This window comes from Crotalus tigris, unplaced genomic scaffold (genome assembly GCF_016545835.1).
Source record: "Crotalus tigris isolate CLP2741 ecotype Arizona unplaced genomic scaffold, ASM1654583v1 scf7180000019070.2622420, whole genome shotgun sequence".
Classification (NCBI taxonomy): domain Eukaryota; kingdom Metazoa; phylum Chordata; class Lepidosauria; order Squamata; family Viperidae; genus Crotalus; species Crotalus tigris.
The window spans coordinates 1,304,366-1,324,951 of NW_024097360.1; the positions used below are offsets into that span (position 1 = coordinate 1,304,366).

Genomic DNA, 20,586 nt, shown 5'->3' on the forward strand with positions numbered 1-20,586 from the left:
AAAGATGGTATGGGTATTGGACAAACAAAAACTACACATCTTTTTCCATCTCTTTCTCAACCAGCCCATTAGCTCTGTTGGGAAACTTGCACTTGAATGGATTTATACATAAGGAGCTTAATGGGATGTATAGATATTCTTCGCAGCAATCTGGGCTGCGAAGGCACACACTTTTAAAAGGCAGAAAGAAGGTGGTTTCCTCTACCAGAAGGCATATGGCATTAGGCTGGATCAGAGAATGGGATGGCACAATTATTTAGAACTACTGGGATGCCTGTAGAGCAGGGGTAGGCAACCTTGGCTCTTTTATGACTCGTGGACTTCAACTCCCAGAATTCCTGAGCCAGCTAAGCTGGCTCAGGAATTCTGAGAGTTGAAGTCCACGAGTCATAAAAGAGCCAAGGTTGCCTACCCCTGCTCTAGACTGTGTAGTATAGAACAGCTGGACTGAAAGATGGCTCACTAAGCATTTCAGTATACTGGCACTTGAGTGACCTGGATATAAAAAATATATACTAAATTAAACACCACATCTCCAATAATAGACACCCCCTATTATTATATAAGAATTCCAGCAAGCGTATTTTAATGGGACATACACACATACACACACACACACACAATTTAGGATGGCAAAACTCTTGTCTGCTCTCCGTACAGCCCTCTTTTGTGAAGGAAGCAAAACTGCTAGCCTTTCTACCAGTGCTAAGAACTCTCATAACTGCTCATTTGCGTAACTGGCCACCGAATACATTAGAAATGTTGATAAATTGTCTATAATTACTGTTGAATCAAAATGCACTTTCTTTTATAAGTTAGAAGCCCCTTCCTGGGTGATGCTTGGAAGGTTAATTTTCCCAGTGGCCTTCGTTTCTTTTCTAGTATTGTTTACTATTGTTTCTTATTGTAGCTACACTTATTTTACACTTTATTTTATTTTCTTATTTTACTACACTGGCATTGTATTTTAGCCTTTTTACTGTAAGATAGAAAGAAAAGCCACTTAGTGCCCTGCTGGATTGGAGCAACATGCGTACCCCAGTAAGTAAGTAAACTGAGGAAAAATACATTTCCCCATATCTAACGATGATTTATTTCCACTTCTGAGGTTTATCAGACTTCTTCCTAAAATTCTCTTCATTTTTTTTGCATGCATGCTTTTTTTATTGCAGCCATTATCATAATAAGGAATCATAGCAGGATAAGGAATATACTGTATACAATATAAGCTTTATACCGTAAAGTATCAAGAAGAATCAATGACCTTTACTTCTTTTTAAATCCACTGAGTTGAAATTTCTTTTAATTTGATATTAACTATGGTGTATGTTCATTAATGTAAGAGTAATCTGAATCACCTTACACATCTGAAAAACAAGGCTGCTTGTTTGATAACTCGAACAGGGAACTGATGATCTTTCTATCAATACTACAATACCCATCATTATTGCAGGCAACAAAGTTACATACTTGTATACTATACGTGCGTACATATAACCATACATGCATACAATTTATAAATCTTTTTCACTGAAGAAACAATCATGCCCAAATTTGCTAGCTGGGGGTTGATAGGAATTAATCTACCATCTAGGGTTATAGATCTTCCCACTCTTTGTATTTCTGCAAAACCATCTGTATCATCTAGAAATCATGTTATGTTGGTCTTCTTTTAGCATGGCCACCCTTTTATTAAGGTATTTAAGCTATTACCGGGCCTGCAAATATTCCTGAAACTTTCACCACCAGACCTAATTCACTTCCATTTAATATTAACTCCGCTGCTTAATACAATACAATAACAATTTAGCAGGCATTTTATTCATTCAACAAAGCTGAATGCTTTGACTCAAAACCATTTGTTTAGTGACCATTGCAGCAGCACTTAAAAGATGACTTACAACTTGTCCTCATACATACAACCATTGCAGCATACCCACAGTCACAGGACCAAAATTTGGGCGCTTGGCAAGTGGCATCTATTTACAATGGTTGCAATGTCCCAGGGTCATGGGATGACTATTTGTGACTTTCCATTTGGTTTTCTTCGGCAAAGTCAGTGGGGCAATCTGTATTCACTTAACTGCAATGATTTGCTTAACAACTGTGGCAAACAAGGTCATAAAATTTGGTACAGCTCCACTTAGCAACTGCCTTGCTGAGTGACAGGAAGTCTGTTCCCAATTGTGGTTGCTAAGTGGAAGACTATCTGCTCTTATCAAATGAATTCAACCATGCAATTGTAGCTGCTGCAACTTGAAAATAAAATACTGCCAGTAGTAGGAATGATCTATAAAAATGCAATGATGAAATTCCATTTCAAGCCACTGCTTTATTATTATTATTATTATTATTATTATTATTATTATTATTATTATTATTATTATTATTGGTATGTGAATAGAGGCTAAACATCAAAAGGCGGGGCGTAGGGTGTTTTTGCACAATGATGTTCTTCTGGTTATTCATCTTCACAGTAAACACTATAATTTGACCTAGCCAAAAAATGTATACTAAACAATATTTAGGACTATCTGTTCCAAGCCAATTTCTAAAATTACACATTTAGCCATAGCATGAGAAGAAACTGGCAGTCATGAGTCTGGGTGGAGTTCTTTCAGTCTTTGCTTTGGCCAATCAAAGATATAGCGTCTTCAGCTCCGACCACCAAGCCCCCCCCCAAAAAAAAATATGTAGGACAACAAGATAAATCTGTAACACTGCTGATCTCAAAGCTTCCCTTGTTTTCACATAATAGTGTTCTATGCAAAATAAAAAAGACTTAAGTCAAGAAAAACTTAATTACTGTTGTGTGGCTATTTCAAAACATTTTCCACCCAGGGGAAAGTCAATTCTTTTCATATTTAAATATGAACTTTGATTTTAAATATAATCATATTTTGAATAATGCGCCAAACTGCTTTCTAATGACAGAGGTACAAGTTGTTTCACATATAGAAACTAAGCAAATTTCAGTTAACACACTGCGACATAAAAATGTAACATATAGTCGTTTTTTTTTAAAAAAAACATATCTTTTGCACTCATAAAAACTAAAAAGTCTATTAAAACAACTGAGGGAAACAAAAGAAAAAGCTGCATTTCATTAAATATTCCTTGATGAAGATTAATGTTGCTGTCTACATACCTACATGTCTTTGCTTAGCCCGTGTTTCTAATAGGTCTTGCCAAGTAAGATGGAATGTGTATCTGTGGTTCATCAAGTTAAATATATAAATTTGAACTTGATTTATAACTTTGAATCCTACTCACTTTAGGTCCATTAACTTGGCTAAGAAACTCCACTTCACTTAGCATTCAAGACAGCTATGATTATCTAACTGCAGGATGCCTTGTATTCCTAAGCACTCGGCTGAACAAGCAGAGTTTTCAACTTTGAAAGTCAAAACTAAAAGCAAAACAGTTGTGATTCATTGCCCACACTTTAAACTTCACCACTTCTGAGAATAAGACAAAGGTGCACAAACTTCCCTAAAATCTTGGACATACATTCGTAAGACCTCCAAATCTTGTTCCCCAACCATCATTTCAATGTGATAGATGAGTGAAATAATTAAATACCAGACTGAAGGATGATTATATTACCTACATTTAATTTTTATTAACCTTTAATATAAATAAAATTAAACCAAATTTAGGCTTTGCATTAATTCTAGTGCTTTTTGTGACTGACTGATTTGAGTGATCCAGATGTCCACTCAAAAATGTATTTCTACAAAGTATGTATTTACAGAGAAAAAAACAACTTTATATTAATAATAATAATAATAGCCTTCATAATAATTGACAACTATGTTGCTCCTCTTGAAAAACTATTTTTAAAAGGTAATACTTGAGAGTGTTAATTATATCCTCACACGGCTTCCTTGAATCCAGTGTGGCTTATGTGTTTTACAGAGGAAATAAAGGATGTAAAAATAATTAGCACACACATTCTCCCTTGCAGAGTTAGGAGTCCTCTGTCAGTAACAGAAATAATGTAGAAGAAAAATATGGGTCTCCAGAAATGCTGCTTCCTTTCAGTAGGGAGGGATTTAGTTTTATGTGGGAACAGTAAAATTTAGTTTTATGTGGGAGCAGTAAAATGTAAAACTTAACTGAATGCAGTCTCAAAAAATATATCAAGGAAAAGCGTCAGCATTTGAGTATTGATTTATAAGATGTGCTCAATGATCAGTAAATAAAAGAAGATTAAAAAGCTTTCAGACATTACTTTGTTAAATGTATGGTAAGGCTAGGAGTTCCAACTTTTCTCTGTCATAATTCATCTATTTCTTCTGAGCTCGTATGGTAAAGGAAACCCAGTTTCTTGTCCACTGTTAGTGAACAAAGTTCACTAAATGACTTTGAGCCCTTCATTCTCTTAGCTCAACCACTTCACAGGGGTTAGAATAGAACAGAGCTGGAAGGAATCTTGGAGGTCTTCTAGTCCAGCCCCCCCGCACAAGCAGGAGAACCTATAACATCTCAGACAAGTGACTTTCCAGTCTCTTAAAAACCTCCAGTAATGGAGTGCCCACAATTTTTGAAGGCAAGCAGTTCCACTGGTTAATTGTCCTCACTGTTAAGAATTTTCTCCTTAATTCCAGGTTGCTTCTCTCTTTGATCAGTTTCCAACCACTGTTTCTTGTCCTGCTCTCTGGTGCTTTGGAGAATAATTTGACCCCCTCTTCTTTGTGGCAGCCTCTCAAATACTGGAATACTGCTATCATGTCACCCCTATTTTTTCTTTTCTTTAGACTAGCCAAACCCCAGTACTGCAGCCGTTCTTCATATGTGTATGGCAGTGCTGAAAAATATGTCTAGGTATCAGCATGTCCCAAAGATCTTGACAGACTTAAACACTGGCAACAAAATGCAATTTAGTAGCCAGAAAATTAAGATCTTATACTTAGGCAAGAAAAATCAAACACACAGGTATAGAATAGATAATACCTAGATCAACAGCAGTAACTGTGAGAGGATACACTAAGAATCCTAGTGGACAGCCACTTAAGTATGATCCAGCAGTGTACTGCAGCTGTCAAAAGAGCCAATGCAGTCCTAAGCTGCATCAACAGAGAAATAGTATCAAGAGCATGTGAAGTATTAGTACCACTATATACTGCCTTGGTAAGACCACATTTGGAATATTGTGTTCTATTCTGGTCCCCACAATACAAAAAAGATGTTGAGACTCTAGAAACGGTGCAGAGAAGAGCAACAAAGGCGATTAGGGGCCTGGAGGCTAAAACATATGATGAACAATTGCAGGAACTGGGTATGTCTAGATTAATTAAGAAAATGACTAGGGGTGACATGATAGTAGTCTTCCATTGTTTGAGAGGCTGTCACAAATGAGAGGACAACGTATTCTCTAAAGTATCCGAGGGCAAGACAAGAAGCATCAGATGAAAACTTATCAAAGAAAGATCCAATCTGGAATTAAGGGAAAATTTCCTGACAGTGAGAACAATTAACCAGTGGAATGGTTTGCCTCCAAAAGTTGTGGGTGCTCCATCACTTGAGGTTTTTAAAATGAAACTGGGCAACCATTTGTCTGGAATGGTACAGGGTCTCCTGCTTGAGCAGGGGGTTGGACTAGAAGACCTCCAGCATCCTTTCCAACTCTGTTATTCTGTTAAATAAAAATACTATTTGAACCAGAATATTACAAGGCATTATATACATGATCTAAATCCCTTTAATTTATTCCAGACAAACTAAAGACACAACAACAGTATGCAAACAAGATAAACAGAAATGTAAGACAATTGAGGTTCTTCTCTTTGGCAAGTTTGACTTGAGTGAAAAATGAAGATCCTCCCTCTGCCTTCTGCTCTTGGCTGAGCTACTTCTTGTTCAGTCACTGTCATCAACATCTCAGTCATCTTGGTTAATGAGAAATGAATCTTACCCTACTTGTGCCTCCTAGAAAGCTGATAGCCTTTTGCTAAAGCTACGATATGCATGCTTCTGAAGTGCAGGCTTAATTTAAAACAAGCTCAACAAAGACCAAAGCATTGAAAATTAAAGTTAGCACAGCTCACAGCAGTAGATTATTATTTTATGTCTAAGATTATCTTGAAACAAAGGCAAAGCTGGGAAGAAAAGGTGATGTGGGCAGATAGAATTGGCAGTGAAAAATTGCCCACAACTCAAATTTCTGAGAGGCCACAACACATATAAATGGTGACCTCTTCTGCTTCAGAAACATGTTGTTTGAAATGACCCATTCTCACCATAGCCGAGATTGCTTGTCACTTCCTTTAGAATAAGGAAACTGAGGAAAACAATAAATAGATAATACCAACAGGGTCTGCGGTGTGTGTGTGTTTGTGTGTGTGTGTGTGTGAAAATGGATAAAGTGGCAGTCTTAGCTCAGAGAGACAAGCTTTGTGCATTGCATATATGCTTTGCTGAATGTAAACAGAGAACAGGGCTTCTATCACCATGCCATATCCACCATTTTGCCTAATTTGACCACCCCCATGGACATTGGTGGACAGTACCCATCTTTCAAACCTGGAATATATAGGTTTGTACACAGAATATACAGAATATCAATGTTATAAAAAATCTAAATAACTTATTTTTAATGCTGTACCTGTGAGGTAGGTATTATGTGAGGAATTGATAAAATAGTGAGAGAGAGGCTGGCTCATATCTTCATTCAAATCCAGTTTTTCAGGTGGAACAACTCCATTTTCTCCTCCACTTAAGTATCTTATAAATCCATCCACTGATATCTGTCCTGGGAGAAAAGAAATTCAAAAGTCATATTCTTTACCTCCAATATGCTCCACTTGCAGCTCACAAGCTCATTTGGATTAATAGTTACAAAAGGCAAAACAACACATTATTTCTTGTATCAGCAGCACAATTTCTATGGTTTCTTCCACCTTTATTGCTATTGATCTATTAATGACTTGTTCAACAAGATATCCTCCAGATGTCTTGGCACTAAAATTCCAAGAAATCCCAGCAAATATGGCCAAGTTCTTTTCTTCTAAGAATTGGATGTAGAGAAATAAATATAAATTTTATCTAAGTCAACCATATTTGCTCTACTATGTATTCCTCAGACTGTATTAAACAGCGAATTTCTCAGTGCTCCAAATGTCATAAAAGATAAGGATCTCATTGCAAGGGAGGAATGCCTGTTACTTTCATCAGATTTCTTTAATAACCATTGCCTAGGAAGGTCAAAATAAGAAAGAGAAAGAAGTAACCAACCCATACATACAACATGACTTCAACATTTCTCCTTTTAGCTTTATATTTTAGTTGTCAAAAAAAGGAAACAGTTTAATGAAGGAAGTTTCAGAGTAAGTACGTCTTCCCAAGGGGGGAAAAAACATGTTCCTAGAAATCTATGAAACTGTGTCCTAGTGATTATACTGCAGATTGACTACACTATCTCGATTCTAGTAACAGCCACAACGATGCCACATGTACTCATGTGATTAACAGCATGACTTCTGCCAGCTTTAGTTTGGCTCCTGTCTAGGCAATCACTCCACAAAGGAAATAAACATACTTGTTTACTTGCAGAAACAAGTTTGAAAATTATTCTCCCGCTTCTCTGTTTGGGTTGAATTTAAGAGTTGAGAAATTACATATTCAAAAACATCTATCAAATATGGCATAACAGGCTAGCGAACATCCCAGCCAGCTCAAGGATGGCTGGCAAGCTCCACAATTGCTCTGGTTATTAAAGAGAGGAGGTTTACATATGAAGAAATATGATTAAAAGATGTTATTCTCAGCTGCAGCTTCATGCAGCTTCCGGAAGTTCCGCCTAATCTCCTGCATTCTTCATAAAGATGCACATATCTGGATCAGAGAGGTTGCACTGCTTGCAAGTAGCAGGACAAAGACTTTCCAAGCCAGAGGCTGTTTAATGTCTCCTATTATATTTTTTCCCCCATATTCTCATCAAGATATTTTCACTGTATATTTCCCCCCATATTCTCATCAAGATATTTTCACTGTATATTTTCCCCCATATTCTCATCAAGATATTTTCACTGGATTACCACTGCATGAGAGGATGACTGGGTATAAGCCTGTTGATCCAACACCTTTTGTTATAGCTTCATCAGGATCTATGTGCTGGCAGTTCCTCATAGAAGTTCTCCATGATATTTTGAATCTTGGAAGAACAAAAGTTTTAACAGATCAGTAATTCAGTGCAGAAACAGCCATGCCAGCAGTCTTCACTCCCAAGAACTGGAGAACAGCAGGGGCCACCATAAGATAACAAAAAGGGCAGAATAAATCCTTACTCCATTCTCGATCCTTGCTCCATTCTTGATCACAATGTGAACACCTGAAGAAATCTGCATTCAGCTCAAAGACTAATGCAAAATTGGCAAGGTGCATCGAAAGAATCAAGAATGTTAAGATACTTTCTTGGGGGGGGGGGGGGGAAAACCTACCTTTCAAAACTCAGAAATAACAAACCTAACAGAAAATGAACCCTTTTTTAAAAACGGCCATACTTTCCAACAACAACTTAGAACAAGAATGGGCAAAAGTCATCAAGCCCACAAAATCACACTTTCAAAATCTGGTAACAATATATAGAGAGTTAAAAGAAAAGAACCTGTAAAACATCTCAAAATTCAAATATCGCAACCTGGTGCATTCATTGGCATCATGGGGTCAAAATAAACCAGCAAGCGGCATTCTTAACAAAGTCTTAACTTGATCCCCGGACCAATCCATAACCTTCAACTCAATACCTAGCACCTCAATAAAAATAATAAGTGCTAATTCCTATTATAGTATCAAAAACATAAATATATGTGAATTTAATATACATCATACTAGAAGAGAGTCTGAAATATGTATAGATGCCATAAAAAGATGGCATTTTTACTTAATAACACATGCCATTTTTATTCTCCATCTGAATCATTCGTTTTAAGCTTCTTTCTGTAACCGTATAGAACTCAAAAGAAGGAATAACATGATTTCTTGTGCAATGTAGCTGGGGAGTGAATACTCTGACCTGTTCAACTGAAACATATTTCTGTAACTAACAAAAATGTAGGTTAGAAGCTGAGCTTATTTTAAGAAGATTCCTGCAATCTATTTATACATGTATCTGCACATGAATTATTCAAGAGTAATGTGCATATTCTTTAATCATCTATTAAAGAATAGCTTCTTTCTAATAAGCTGGAAAAATCCTTTTTTTCTTCCTTCAGTTTGTTTTTCAAGAAATAAGTTTAAAATGCGATCATTTGTCTTATTTAACAGATCAGATGTTCTGGAGGCTACTTGAATTCTTTTATCTGAGGTTGTCTTAGTTCTTAATTCTTTATCACAAGAAACTTAAATTATTTTTTTTCCCATTCAAGCTTCAGATCATAGAAAAATGAATCAAGAGTTTTTTTCTCTGTTCAGGGATAACTGTCTTTGCTGGTCAAATCTTGTTAGACTTCCTAAAATTAAGATGTCCTCGTAGGGATAGGGAAGAAATGTTGAATAATAGAAGCATCCATTAATATAGCACCTTCATTTTTAAAGTACAAATTAACTTGGCAAAATTATAACTATTAAATACCGTATATATTGTTAAAATACTGCTTCCAGTATAAAAATATACTGAACCTATTTATAAAATATAAAAATACAATTAAAAACCCCACACTCTAAAATGCATATAATTGTATGCTTAGTGTCCCTTTCTTATATTATTTTCTCCACTGAGCATCTGAAAATCGCACTGATACTGTTTATGTTTTCTGGGTGGGGGAATTATACTTGGTATTTTTTTTGTGTCCACTAAAAAGAATCCATTTTTTTGTGAGTGCTTTTAGGGCAAACAGCTACTAATCAAAAGCCATTTTGTCTCTGTCTCCTTAGCAATAACAAAAATTAAATTATTTAGCAGCTCTGTACAAAGATCCAGATATAAAGGACAACATTAAGATGGAATGTCTACTGCCACACACCTGCACCTATAAGGAACATCTTAAAGATGCTGTATCTTTTCTGGGATAGCAATGAGCCCAGCCAGTTTAAGTATGCCATGCAGATTCTTAATTACATTTTATTTTTCAGGTCAGGATCTCTTCACACATCTAACATAAGCACCTTATCAAAAACAAATGAAAACAAAGAGAAGCAGAATGTAGTTTTAGCAATGTGCTGATGCTGCCTGAGATCAGTCTAGAATGTAGAACTTGGGGCAATTAAAAATTTTTTGAACAAAAAGCAATGGGTGAATCTAACAAATAGCACTGTGACATATGCAGAGAAGGCTGGCAATGGAACTGAGGAAATAAGTTCTTTCTAGGAAGTGAGGAAATAAGAAGCTCTTTCTAGGAAGTGCTTGCTCTCTCTACCACTCTATAAAGACTTAGTATTGGAATACTGCATCCAGTATTCCACTTGGAATACTGCATCCAGTTTTAGTCACCACACTATAAAAAAGATGTTGAGACTCCAGAGTGCAGAGAAGAGCAACAAAATGATTAGGGGCCTGGAGACTAAAATATATAAAGAACGGTTACAAGAATTGGGCATGGCTAGTCTAGTGAAGAGAAGAACCAGGGGTGAATGTTAGCAGTGTTCCAATATTTGAGGGGCTGTGACAGAGAAGAGGGGGACAACCTATGTTCCGAAGCACCCAAAGGCCAGACAAGGAACAATGGATGGAAATTGATCATGGAGAGACTCAGCCTAGAAATAAGGATACATCTTGTGACAGTGAGAACAATCGACCAGTGGCACAGCTTGCCTTCAGAGGTTGTGGGTGCTTCATCACTGGAGGCTTTCAAGAAGAGACTAGACAGCCACTTGTCAGAAATGGTATAGAGCAGTGGTTCTCAACGTTTGTGTGACGGCGACCCCCGTCACACAAACGTTCTGCGCATGCGTGGCGCCGCGCGCATGGGGGCGGTGGCGCCCCCATGCGCGGGGCAGCCCCCGTGCACAGCGTGCATGCGCGGTGCCGCCCCCTGAGGGGAGAAAATGGCGACCCCCGAAAAATGGTTGATCGACCCCAAATGGGGTCGCGACCCATAGGTTGAGAACCGCTGGTATAGAGTCTCCTGCTTGAGCAAGGGGTTGGACTACATGACCTTCAAGTCCCCTTCCAACTCTGTTGTTCTATTCTGTTCAGTTCTGTTCCGTTCTATTCTATTCTGTTCTGTTCTGTTTACGATTTTTGTATTTTTTCCCTCACTATAGGATGATGTTTCTGAGAACTAACTCCAAGCGCTAGGATTTTTCAGCATAAAAGTTACTTTGCTCTGTCAACCTCTTCCTTTATTATTTGCCTCTCCTCAGATGATCAGATCTCAAGTTATGTAAAGGCAGTTCAAGCAAAACCTGCAAGTTTTCACCCAATTATTCTCTGGAAGGCCAACAAAATTCTCAGTATCATTTTATCTTTCTGATACGAATCAGAATTGAAATATTCAAGCTGAGACTCTGACAGATGTTCAGGAAGACTGTTCCTATGAACATACCCTGCCTTTTCAGAAAACAGCCTCTTCTTTTTGTATATAATATTTTTTTCAAGAGCATTCATATTTAACATCAGAAAAATAAATTATTACACTGCCTGTTCACAAATAAGCCAGAATTCTGAAGAATTCTAATTGGCCTGTGATTTAGATGCATCCATAATTTTTTAATGCTCCCATCTATCAGAAAAATAAATTATTTTTCTGAGAAATCGGAGCATCAAAAAACTATGGATGCATCTAAATCACACACTAATTAGAATTCTTCAGAATTCTGGCTTATTTGTGAGCAGGCAGTGTAATAATGCACTTACCTTCCTAACTGGCTCACCCATATTTCAATATAGAGATGGGTGAATCTGTGATATGCTTATTGTTGACCAAGCCATGCAACCTGACTTGTTTCCCTCCCAAAAACCTGAACTTTGGGTTTCTGAAACCAAACTGAAGTTTTTGATTTCTGACCCTAGACTTTTCTAAGAGGGATACATCAAAGCCAATGGTTCAGATGAGACAGCAAATAAACTGTAGATGAAGTGATCTGGGTTTGAGGATAAGGATAATGCTTATTTTCTGATACAAAAACCTGACTTAATCTCTTATCCACTCAGCTGAAGCATCCTTGGATGCTTCAATTAACATTAACTTCAACAAAATTAAAGAAAATGTTTACATATTTTCCAATTGCAAATGCAATTCATCTGATTGCAGAAGTTACCTTCTTTTTACTACCTTTTGGCAATAAGTAATGAGATTATTAATGTCTCCTAGGAGACCATACCGAAAAGAACAAACAATATTAACACTTTTATTGAGGAATGAAATAATTCATGATCTGATATAGAAGTGTTAGATAAAGACAAAAAACTAGGAAGAACTTCAATACAACGATAGCAGTACATTTAATCCACCATTGTTTGGGTCTACTAGACCCTGAAAGGAATAATTTATATGTCTGTTAATAATTCATACTCACTTCTATACCTCATATTCTCATTAAGATTGTTACCACTTGCCCTGTCCAATAATAAAAAGGTAAACAGTTTCAAAGTATGAGAAATATAGTATTCTCCCCCTGACTTACTGCCATAAAGGAATTGAGGAAGTGACCATTCAGCTTTGCAGATGTGATACTTAATGCTATATCTGCCAGTTATTTCATGGTGAAAGGCCCCTGCCAGGAACATTTCCTAGGCCACTGTTGGGACAGAGGAGAATCAGTATTTAAATGCAGACTGAAAATAAAATAATCTGCTAGACTGAATGCCCAGCACAACGTCCCTACTAGCAATCTTTTTTGTCCTGATCAAGGAAAGCAGCAAGGTTCCAAAATGGTAGTAAATCTGTGCTCCTTCTTCCCAGGTGCATAGAGAATTGTTTTGCACACTCTTATCGTTGGCCTAATGAAATACCTGTGGGTCAGTAATTTAAAAAAAAATCCTTCACAATCTGTTATTTCCTGAGGCATAACCACAGCAGCTAAAATAAGAATAAACTAAATAATAAATATGACAGTTTTGTCTAATGGTCACGGCAACAGGATAGAAACCAGGAAATTATATGTTCTAGTCCCACCTCAGCCATGAAAGCTGGCTGGATGACTTTGGCCTGTCACTCTCCCTCAGCCCAACCCACTTCACAGGATTGTTTTTTCTGAGGAAAATAGGAGAAAGAAACGTTAGGTGTGTTCGCTGCCTTGAGTTATTTATAAAAAACAATAAAGGTGGAATTAAAAAAACCTTTAATAAATAAATAATTAGGTTTCAAGGGCAGGCTTATTATATTTAAGTGAAGACTGAGTGGTATATCACAACGTGAGTAATCCTAGAGCCCATCACTCCATCTTGTGCTCTTTAAGATGGTGCTTCTAACTTTAATGTCCTCTATTTTATCAACTGCTGTTACTGACATAGGTTACTGTCTATTATACAGTTAGCTATAAATAAAGCAAATTGGAAAAAAAATGCTTACAGAAATGCCTTTCCTTCTAGTAATCTCCATCAAAGAGATTACTAGAATAAGCTTAAGTTTAAAAATGTCATTTTGAGGAAATAGTTTATCAGTATTGATGTGGTTCTTCCTTAAAAAAAATTGCCAAGTTAAACTCTGGTGATTGGCATTGGTATCTGGCCCATTAAATAGGATCTGCATGATAATTCTTGCCACCTTCTTCCCTTCTAGATTTCTGCTGCTGACTATTTAAATGAGATAGAAATGAGTCATCTTTGAGTTATATACCTGTGTTGCCCCTTTTATTAAAAGATATTGGTTCCATAGGCTCCTTCGCTTATACAGTATGAGACATACAGAATACACATTACACATATACAGAGAGAGAAAAATTACCTACACTATAGTCCCCTACCTGAAGTAAATAGACATCTCAATGGATTTCGTCTACCTGAACAAAAAAAGTTAGGCCAAAAACCCTGCTGATCTATCTAGTGCAGACATTACATACCTGAGGAAAAGGGACCACCAGCCATTGTGACCTCACACTGATGTTACCTGCCTGAAGGAAGGACATTGGCTATTAACGTCACACTGATGCTACTTGCTGGAAGAAGTCTGATTTACACTATCAGAAACAAAAAGGCCTTCTTTCTTTTTTGGGTGAAAATGGACATTTTATTATAGTCTTAAACTAGGAGTCGAATGTAAGTATTCTTTAGATCCTTGGAAGAAGAAGTCAGAAGTCATTCTTTGTATATATTTGTGTTTTCCTTTCTTTTTCCTTAGATCTTTTCACACTTTTACTCCTATTCTCTTTTTATCATTTCTCTTGTTAGCTGTTGTTTTATGGGTATGATGTACACATGCAAAATGTAATAAAATTATTTGATGAGAAACACAGGGGTCTTAAACTATCAAAGGTAAAGAGAAAAACTGGTTTTTATTTCATATCTTTACAGAAAGATATTAAATTTAAAAAAAAGAATTAGCTATAATGAAAATTAAATGAAATGTTCCATTTCTAGCTAAATATGCCATATTTATTTTTCTCTTGCTAGAAAATAGGATATTGGGCCATGATGTTGATGAGCCCACCTTGGAGATCTTTATTATATGTTACTGCATTGCTGCTAAGAGTTTTGTGTTGCTTTGAATTTATTTTTAAATTGCTTTTTCTTTATTATTATTTAAAGTTGACTGTTAGCCAGCCAGAGTCATGTTTGAATGGGTAGACATATAAATGTAAATAATAAATAAACACAAGGATAGCAGTCTTCTCCAAGCTGCTTTCCAGGTATGTTAGCACCTCATTTAGAGTATGCCAAGTTATGAAATGTTTCTTCCACTGGAATCAAAGGAAAGGAAAGAGATAACATTCTCATTCGGGAATGTTATGAAAACAGCTGCAAGAAGCCAAGGTGAGAATCAAGATTTCTATGCAATTGCAGGTAAGTACTAAAATAACTGTAGGATTTGAAGAGAGGCAATAATCTCCTGTCTGAACAGAAAAAAATATAGTTCAGTGAGGAAAAAAGCAAAATCTCTTATCATTTCAGTTAGAAAATCCAGGCTTAATCTCTACCCTTTCAAAACACAGCTAGCAGTAAAAAGGAACAAATCTCACCATCAAAAATACTAAAGCTAGACTTGCTTATTTCTGTAGCATGAATTACAAATCTCTTGCTATTTGTTAACTCACAGCACAGATGTTTCATTTTATATTTCAAACTTATCTTCTTGATCTTTTTAATTAACTAATGTGAAGAGCTTTAGCTTCTAGCTATTTGAGAACTGCTACATAAACAGTCATGAGGATTTCACATTACAATAAAAGCTTTCATTAAACTCAAAAGTTAACCTCATTAACAGGGACACTTGCTGTAAAGAAATGGAAGTCAATTTATTATCTATTGATACAGAAAGTATTCAAAGATTAAATCAAGTGATAACAAATAACTCTGAGCATTGCAATGGACCGTGAATAGCTTCTCCTTTCTTCCTTCATAATAAACTGAATACTTAGAGAGCATTCATGTCAAGCATTAATTCTAGGCTTCCAACAGGACATAGAAAACTCTTATGACTTCTCAAGTCAAGGTTATTAGAGCTGATATCATTTCTATAAAAATGAATTTAAGAAAAAAATATATAAGAAAAATGGATCAGCTTAGCAGCAATCTACTTGAAAAAAGACGAGAGAACTCAGGAATGTAAGCACTTGTTTTGTGCCATTTTTATCCCAATATATATATGATCATGCAAATAGAAATTTCTTCCTCATGCAGTGAGCTCTAAAACACAGCAATATTTTTTAATTGCTTGGTGAATAAATTAGTAAAAGAATAAGTAACACAGGAAGTAAAACAGGAAAATACAGTAACAAATAGCAAAGAAAAATAGATGATTATCTCGCATCTGGACTATTGTAATGCGCTATACATGGGGCTACTGAAGAGCATTTGGAAGCTTCAACTGGCACAGAGTGCAGCGGTGTGAACAGTTCTTGGGGTTCCTAGGACGACCCATGTTATACCACTGCTCTGTGAGCTGCACTGGCTGCCAGTTTGTTTCCAGGTGCAATTCAAGGTGTTGGTGATTATGTTTAAAGCCCTGCATGGCATGGGTCCAGGCTACTTGAGGAACCATCTCAGCTCACTGGGATTGGCCCATCTCACCTGTGCTGGCAGAGAAGGTATGATGTATAATAATAATAATAATAATAATAATAATAATAATAATAATAACAACAACAACAACAACAACAACAAAGTTGGAAGGGACCTTGAAGGTCATCTAGTCCAACCCCCTGCTCAGGCAGGAAACCCTATACCATTTCAGACAAATGGCTGTCCAGTCTCTTCTTAAAAACTTCCATTGTTGGAGCATTCACAACTTCTGGGGGCAGGTTGTTCCACTGATTAATTGTTCTAACTACCAGGAAATTTCTCCTCAGTTCTAAGTTGCTTGATTAGTTTCCATCCATTACTTCTGCCTTCAGGTGATTTGGAGAATAGCTTGACTCCCTCTTCTTTGTGGCAATCCCTGAGATATGTGGGCCCCATCAGTCAAGGAATTTTGGCTGGCGGGGTCCAAAGGAAGGGTCTTCTCTGCCATGGCTCCAGCTCTTTGGAACATCTTACCCTCTGAGGTGAGAATGGCTCCCACCCTTCTGTAGGAACCTGAAGACTTAGCTCTGCCGGATGGCGTGGGGCCCAAAGGGGGGAACATCACACTGGAGGTGATTGTTGAATTAAAAGGCATTTTCAATATTTTTCCCTTGTGGCTCCTTTGATTCTGCTGATAAACATCATGTGGACTTAGCCCTGCAAATTGTACTTTCGTGGAGGCCTTGGTTACTATGAAGAATTTCTTTCGTGGGATGTGATTTACTTCAAACACTATATTGAAAAATAGTGCTGCATTATTAAAGTATATTCCAAGTATATTTCAAGTGGAAAAATGGCCTCCCATGCTTTGCACTTCAGCTAGTATGGCCTACTGTCAAGGTCAGAGACGCATCACTCTGGATGCAGTCCCCCCGGCAAGTCCTTCACATCCTTTCACAAATGGAGGTTTATAAGAGCATGGCCAAGCTTTGTACAGATTAGCAGTCTTTCAACAGAGAAAAATATTAGAGTTAAATGAAGACTGAGATAGTATCACAGCTCAGTCTGGGTAATTCTAATTCAGCACTTTAGAAATAAATTTTAACAACAAAATGTTTTCAGTGTATAAATGCTTAGTTCAAATTACTACAAATTCAAATATATAATTCCATTATGCGTAAAATATGTTGCCTATTAGGGATACAAGCCATTAAACAACATTGGTTGAGGCTTTATTTGGATTTTTTTTTTAAGGGAAAAAACCCTCAATTTAAGTCAGATTTATGAAATGAAAGATTCCTGTCTTCCATAGGAAATTCACAAATGGTTATTTTTTTTAAAGAGAGCCAAATGCAATTTGAAGTATAGATCAGATCTTTGAAGAATTAAAATGTGGCCATTTCCAGAAATATAGACGTGTGGGATTTGATGCTAGTTTCAAAAATCATCAATTAAAAATATTAAATATTATTAAAGTGAAATCACTATTACTATAAATCTAAGAAGGACTGGCAATAATCACATTTTTCAAACAGCCTTTAAAAAATCAGTGCCACACATTTGTACAGGTAGTCTTCACAACCACAATTGAGCCCCAAATGTCTGTGTTAAGTGAGACATTTGTTAAATGAGTTTTGCCCCATTTTACAACTTTTCTTGCCATGGTTGTTGTCAATCACTGCAGTTGACAAGTTAGTAACCTGGTTGTTAAAAATGAAACTGGCTTCCCCATTGACTCTCCTTGTCAGAATGTCACCAAAGGTGATTACATGAGCGTGGGACACAGCAATGGTCATTAAGTATGAACCAGTTGCCAAGCAGTTGAATTTTGATCACATGATCATGGGATGCTGCAAAAATCACAAAAAATGGCCATGTCACATTTCTTCAGTGCCATTATAACTCTGAACGCTCACTAAATGAATTGTTGTAAGTCGAGGACCGGCTGTACTAGGCTTATACCTCAGGAAATGGCTGTGGTCTAATGTCACGACTCCCTTGGAGAATCGTCTGATGAATATTCAGAATCCTCTGAAGTAACAGATTGTATCAACTTATAAGAGATGCAACAGGAAGATAATGTTCCCTTAGAAGAAATGTTTAGATCTATTACTAAGATTGCAGAGGACTGTCATTCAGTATCACCAATTGACCTACCTTATATTTCTGGAGAGGATTCAGCACAGCATTGAAACTTAAGTAATGGCCAAGCTGATTATTCTGTTAAGACTTGCAGCAGGTGACCTCATCCCTCATTTATGCTGAGGCAACAAAGCTTCATCATCAAAATTAAGGTATTAATTATGCCTTTTGATTAGCCTAACTCCTTATTTGGAAAACACAGGCAACTAATGTCCTTTATAGATCCTTTCTTAAAAAGTAGATAACCAACAAGAGGAGAAACAATACTAACTAAGGAGAGAAGCAGCCTAGAACTAATGAGAGTTAGAACAATTAATCAGTGGAAAAACTTACCTCCAGAAGTTGTGAATGCTGCAACACTGGAAGTTTTTAAGAAGAGATTGGACAGCCATTTGTCTGGAATGGTATAGGGTTTCCTGCCTGAACAGGGGGTTGGACTACTAGAAAACTTCTACCATCCCTTCCAACTCTGTTATTCTGTATTTTCTATGAAGTTGTATACTCTATACCAGGGGTAGGCAACCTTGGCTCTTTTATGACTCACGGACTTCAACTCCCAGAATTCCTGAGCCAGCATGGCTGGCTCAGGAATTCTGGGAGTTGAAGTCCACAAGTCATAAAAGAGCCAAGGTTGCCTACCCCTGCTCTATACAGTAAATACTTATTTCAACTCAGTTATATAGTCCACACCGTAAGTCAGATGTTAGAAGGATCTTTCCTTCCAACTGAGAAGAGGCAGAATCATAACTACTTTTTCTTATTAGATGCATCACTAAAAGTATGCACACTGATTTTATCTGTGCTTTTAAAAATAGCTAACTACTCAGAACATTAAAAAAATGGTGTACATAAACAAAGCATCAAATATAAATTAAAATAATATATTAAACAGAGAAGACTGAAAGTTGAAAGTTGTACCATTGTACTGCAAGGTAGGAAAAGATAACTCCATGTAATTAGGCCTGTACAATTCTTTGCCTGGTGTGTTGTTGAAATATAACTTCCAGCAACTCTAACTAGCACCTGATTCTCAGTCCTGGACTGGAATATGAATTAATTGAGGTTCAATACCTTATGACATGGTTATAGCAGATATGTGAACAATATTTATTTGTAAGCAGAATTGGAGGCTATAGCTCATTATAATTCATATTCAAAAATTGTTCCCCAAATGTGAACACCTTTATCAATTCCAAGATACATGATATGTCCTTGCTCCATTGCCATATTAAAATTCCAAGAGAAATTTGTATAGTGACCTGTTTTTTTTATTAGCACACATAGGTCTTTTCATCTGATTTTGCCAATAGCTTAAATTATGTGTATAATATTTTCATCAGAGTATGCCCCATTGTACCTATATGTGGGATACTATGATATATAAAGCACTGACAACAATTGACATTTCAATAAATTAAGTAGCTACATTAAAGCTACAATAAAGTATTCTACCTCACCTTGGTCTTGCTCACAAGGAGCTTATGCAGAAAGCTTTAAAAATATTGAAGCATTTGTTTATCGATATTCCAGGGATTTTGTAATACCTGAGCTGGATTACTTATGATTTTTTAAAAAATGTGTGCACATTTCTTTATTGATTTATAGCTTCAATCCACCACCACCACTTTCAGCTCTGGCGGGTTGAAATTTCAAAAGATAAACAGAATAGAAAAAAATTAACTCCAGGTTGAAAATAACAAAATAAATATTAAAACCATGTCATACTTGAAAGCCTGTATTTTTAGCAATTTCTTAAACATTGAGAGAACAGGAGAGAAAGACCATTCCACAGTTTTGGAACAGCACAGAAAAAGAAGTCTTCATGGAGATGACAGAAAGACCTGAGTCTGGTAACAGGACATATTCTAATTTGCTGATATTAAGAACTAAATTTTACAATTTTACAGAAAGTCCCTTACACCCTAAACCCATTTAAAATTTGAAACTGTGGCCAGTAAACCAACTGCTAATTTCAAGGATAGCCAGCAATGACAAAGATTGTTCTTTCTATTTAATCATAGTAGTTTGGACTTTTCTAAAGAGGTGCCCTCCAGGTATATGAGACTTAAACTCCCATAATTTCCAATCATGATGTTCTGGTAAGAAGAAGAAAATCATGGAGTCTTTGGCAGGAAAGCATCTCAGTCTTGGAAGGTTGGGTTGGAAGGAAAAAAGTGGGGGGAAATTATTTACTTTTAAAGTTAATTTATCTAAGAGGATGACAGAAAGGCAGTTTACGGCTAGTGAAAGAGATCAGAAAGCCAGTTGGTGTGGTGGTTAAGGCATCACGCTATAAACCTGGAATCTGTGAGTTCTATCTAGTCCTGCCTAAGGCATGAAGCCAGCTGGTTGATTTTGATCAGTTACTGCCTCTCATTTGACCAGTCACTCCCTCAAGAAAG

The 20,586-nt window shown here is 36.6% G+C and overlaps 1 protein-coding gene across 5 annotated transcripts in view; it reads right to left on the minus strand.

Moving 5' to 3' along the window:
• The window catches only part of PLCB1 (phospholipase C beta 1), a 447,562-nt gene that overhangs the window by 124,053 nt on the left and 302,923 nt on the right, over positions 1-20,586 (minus strand). For 4 of the 5 annotated variants that reach the window (XM_039359463.1, XM_039359461.1, XM_039359464.1 and 1 more), the window contains one exon: positions 6,608-6,754. In XM_039359463.1, the coding sequence (XP_039215397.1) occupies positions 6,608-6,754 (147 nt within the window). Of the gene's footprint in view, positions 1-6,607; positions 6,755-8,039; positions 8,156-12,567; positions 12,612-20,586 lie in introns of those variants that run through there. The other variant, XM_039359465.1, reaches the window with a different exon arrangement.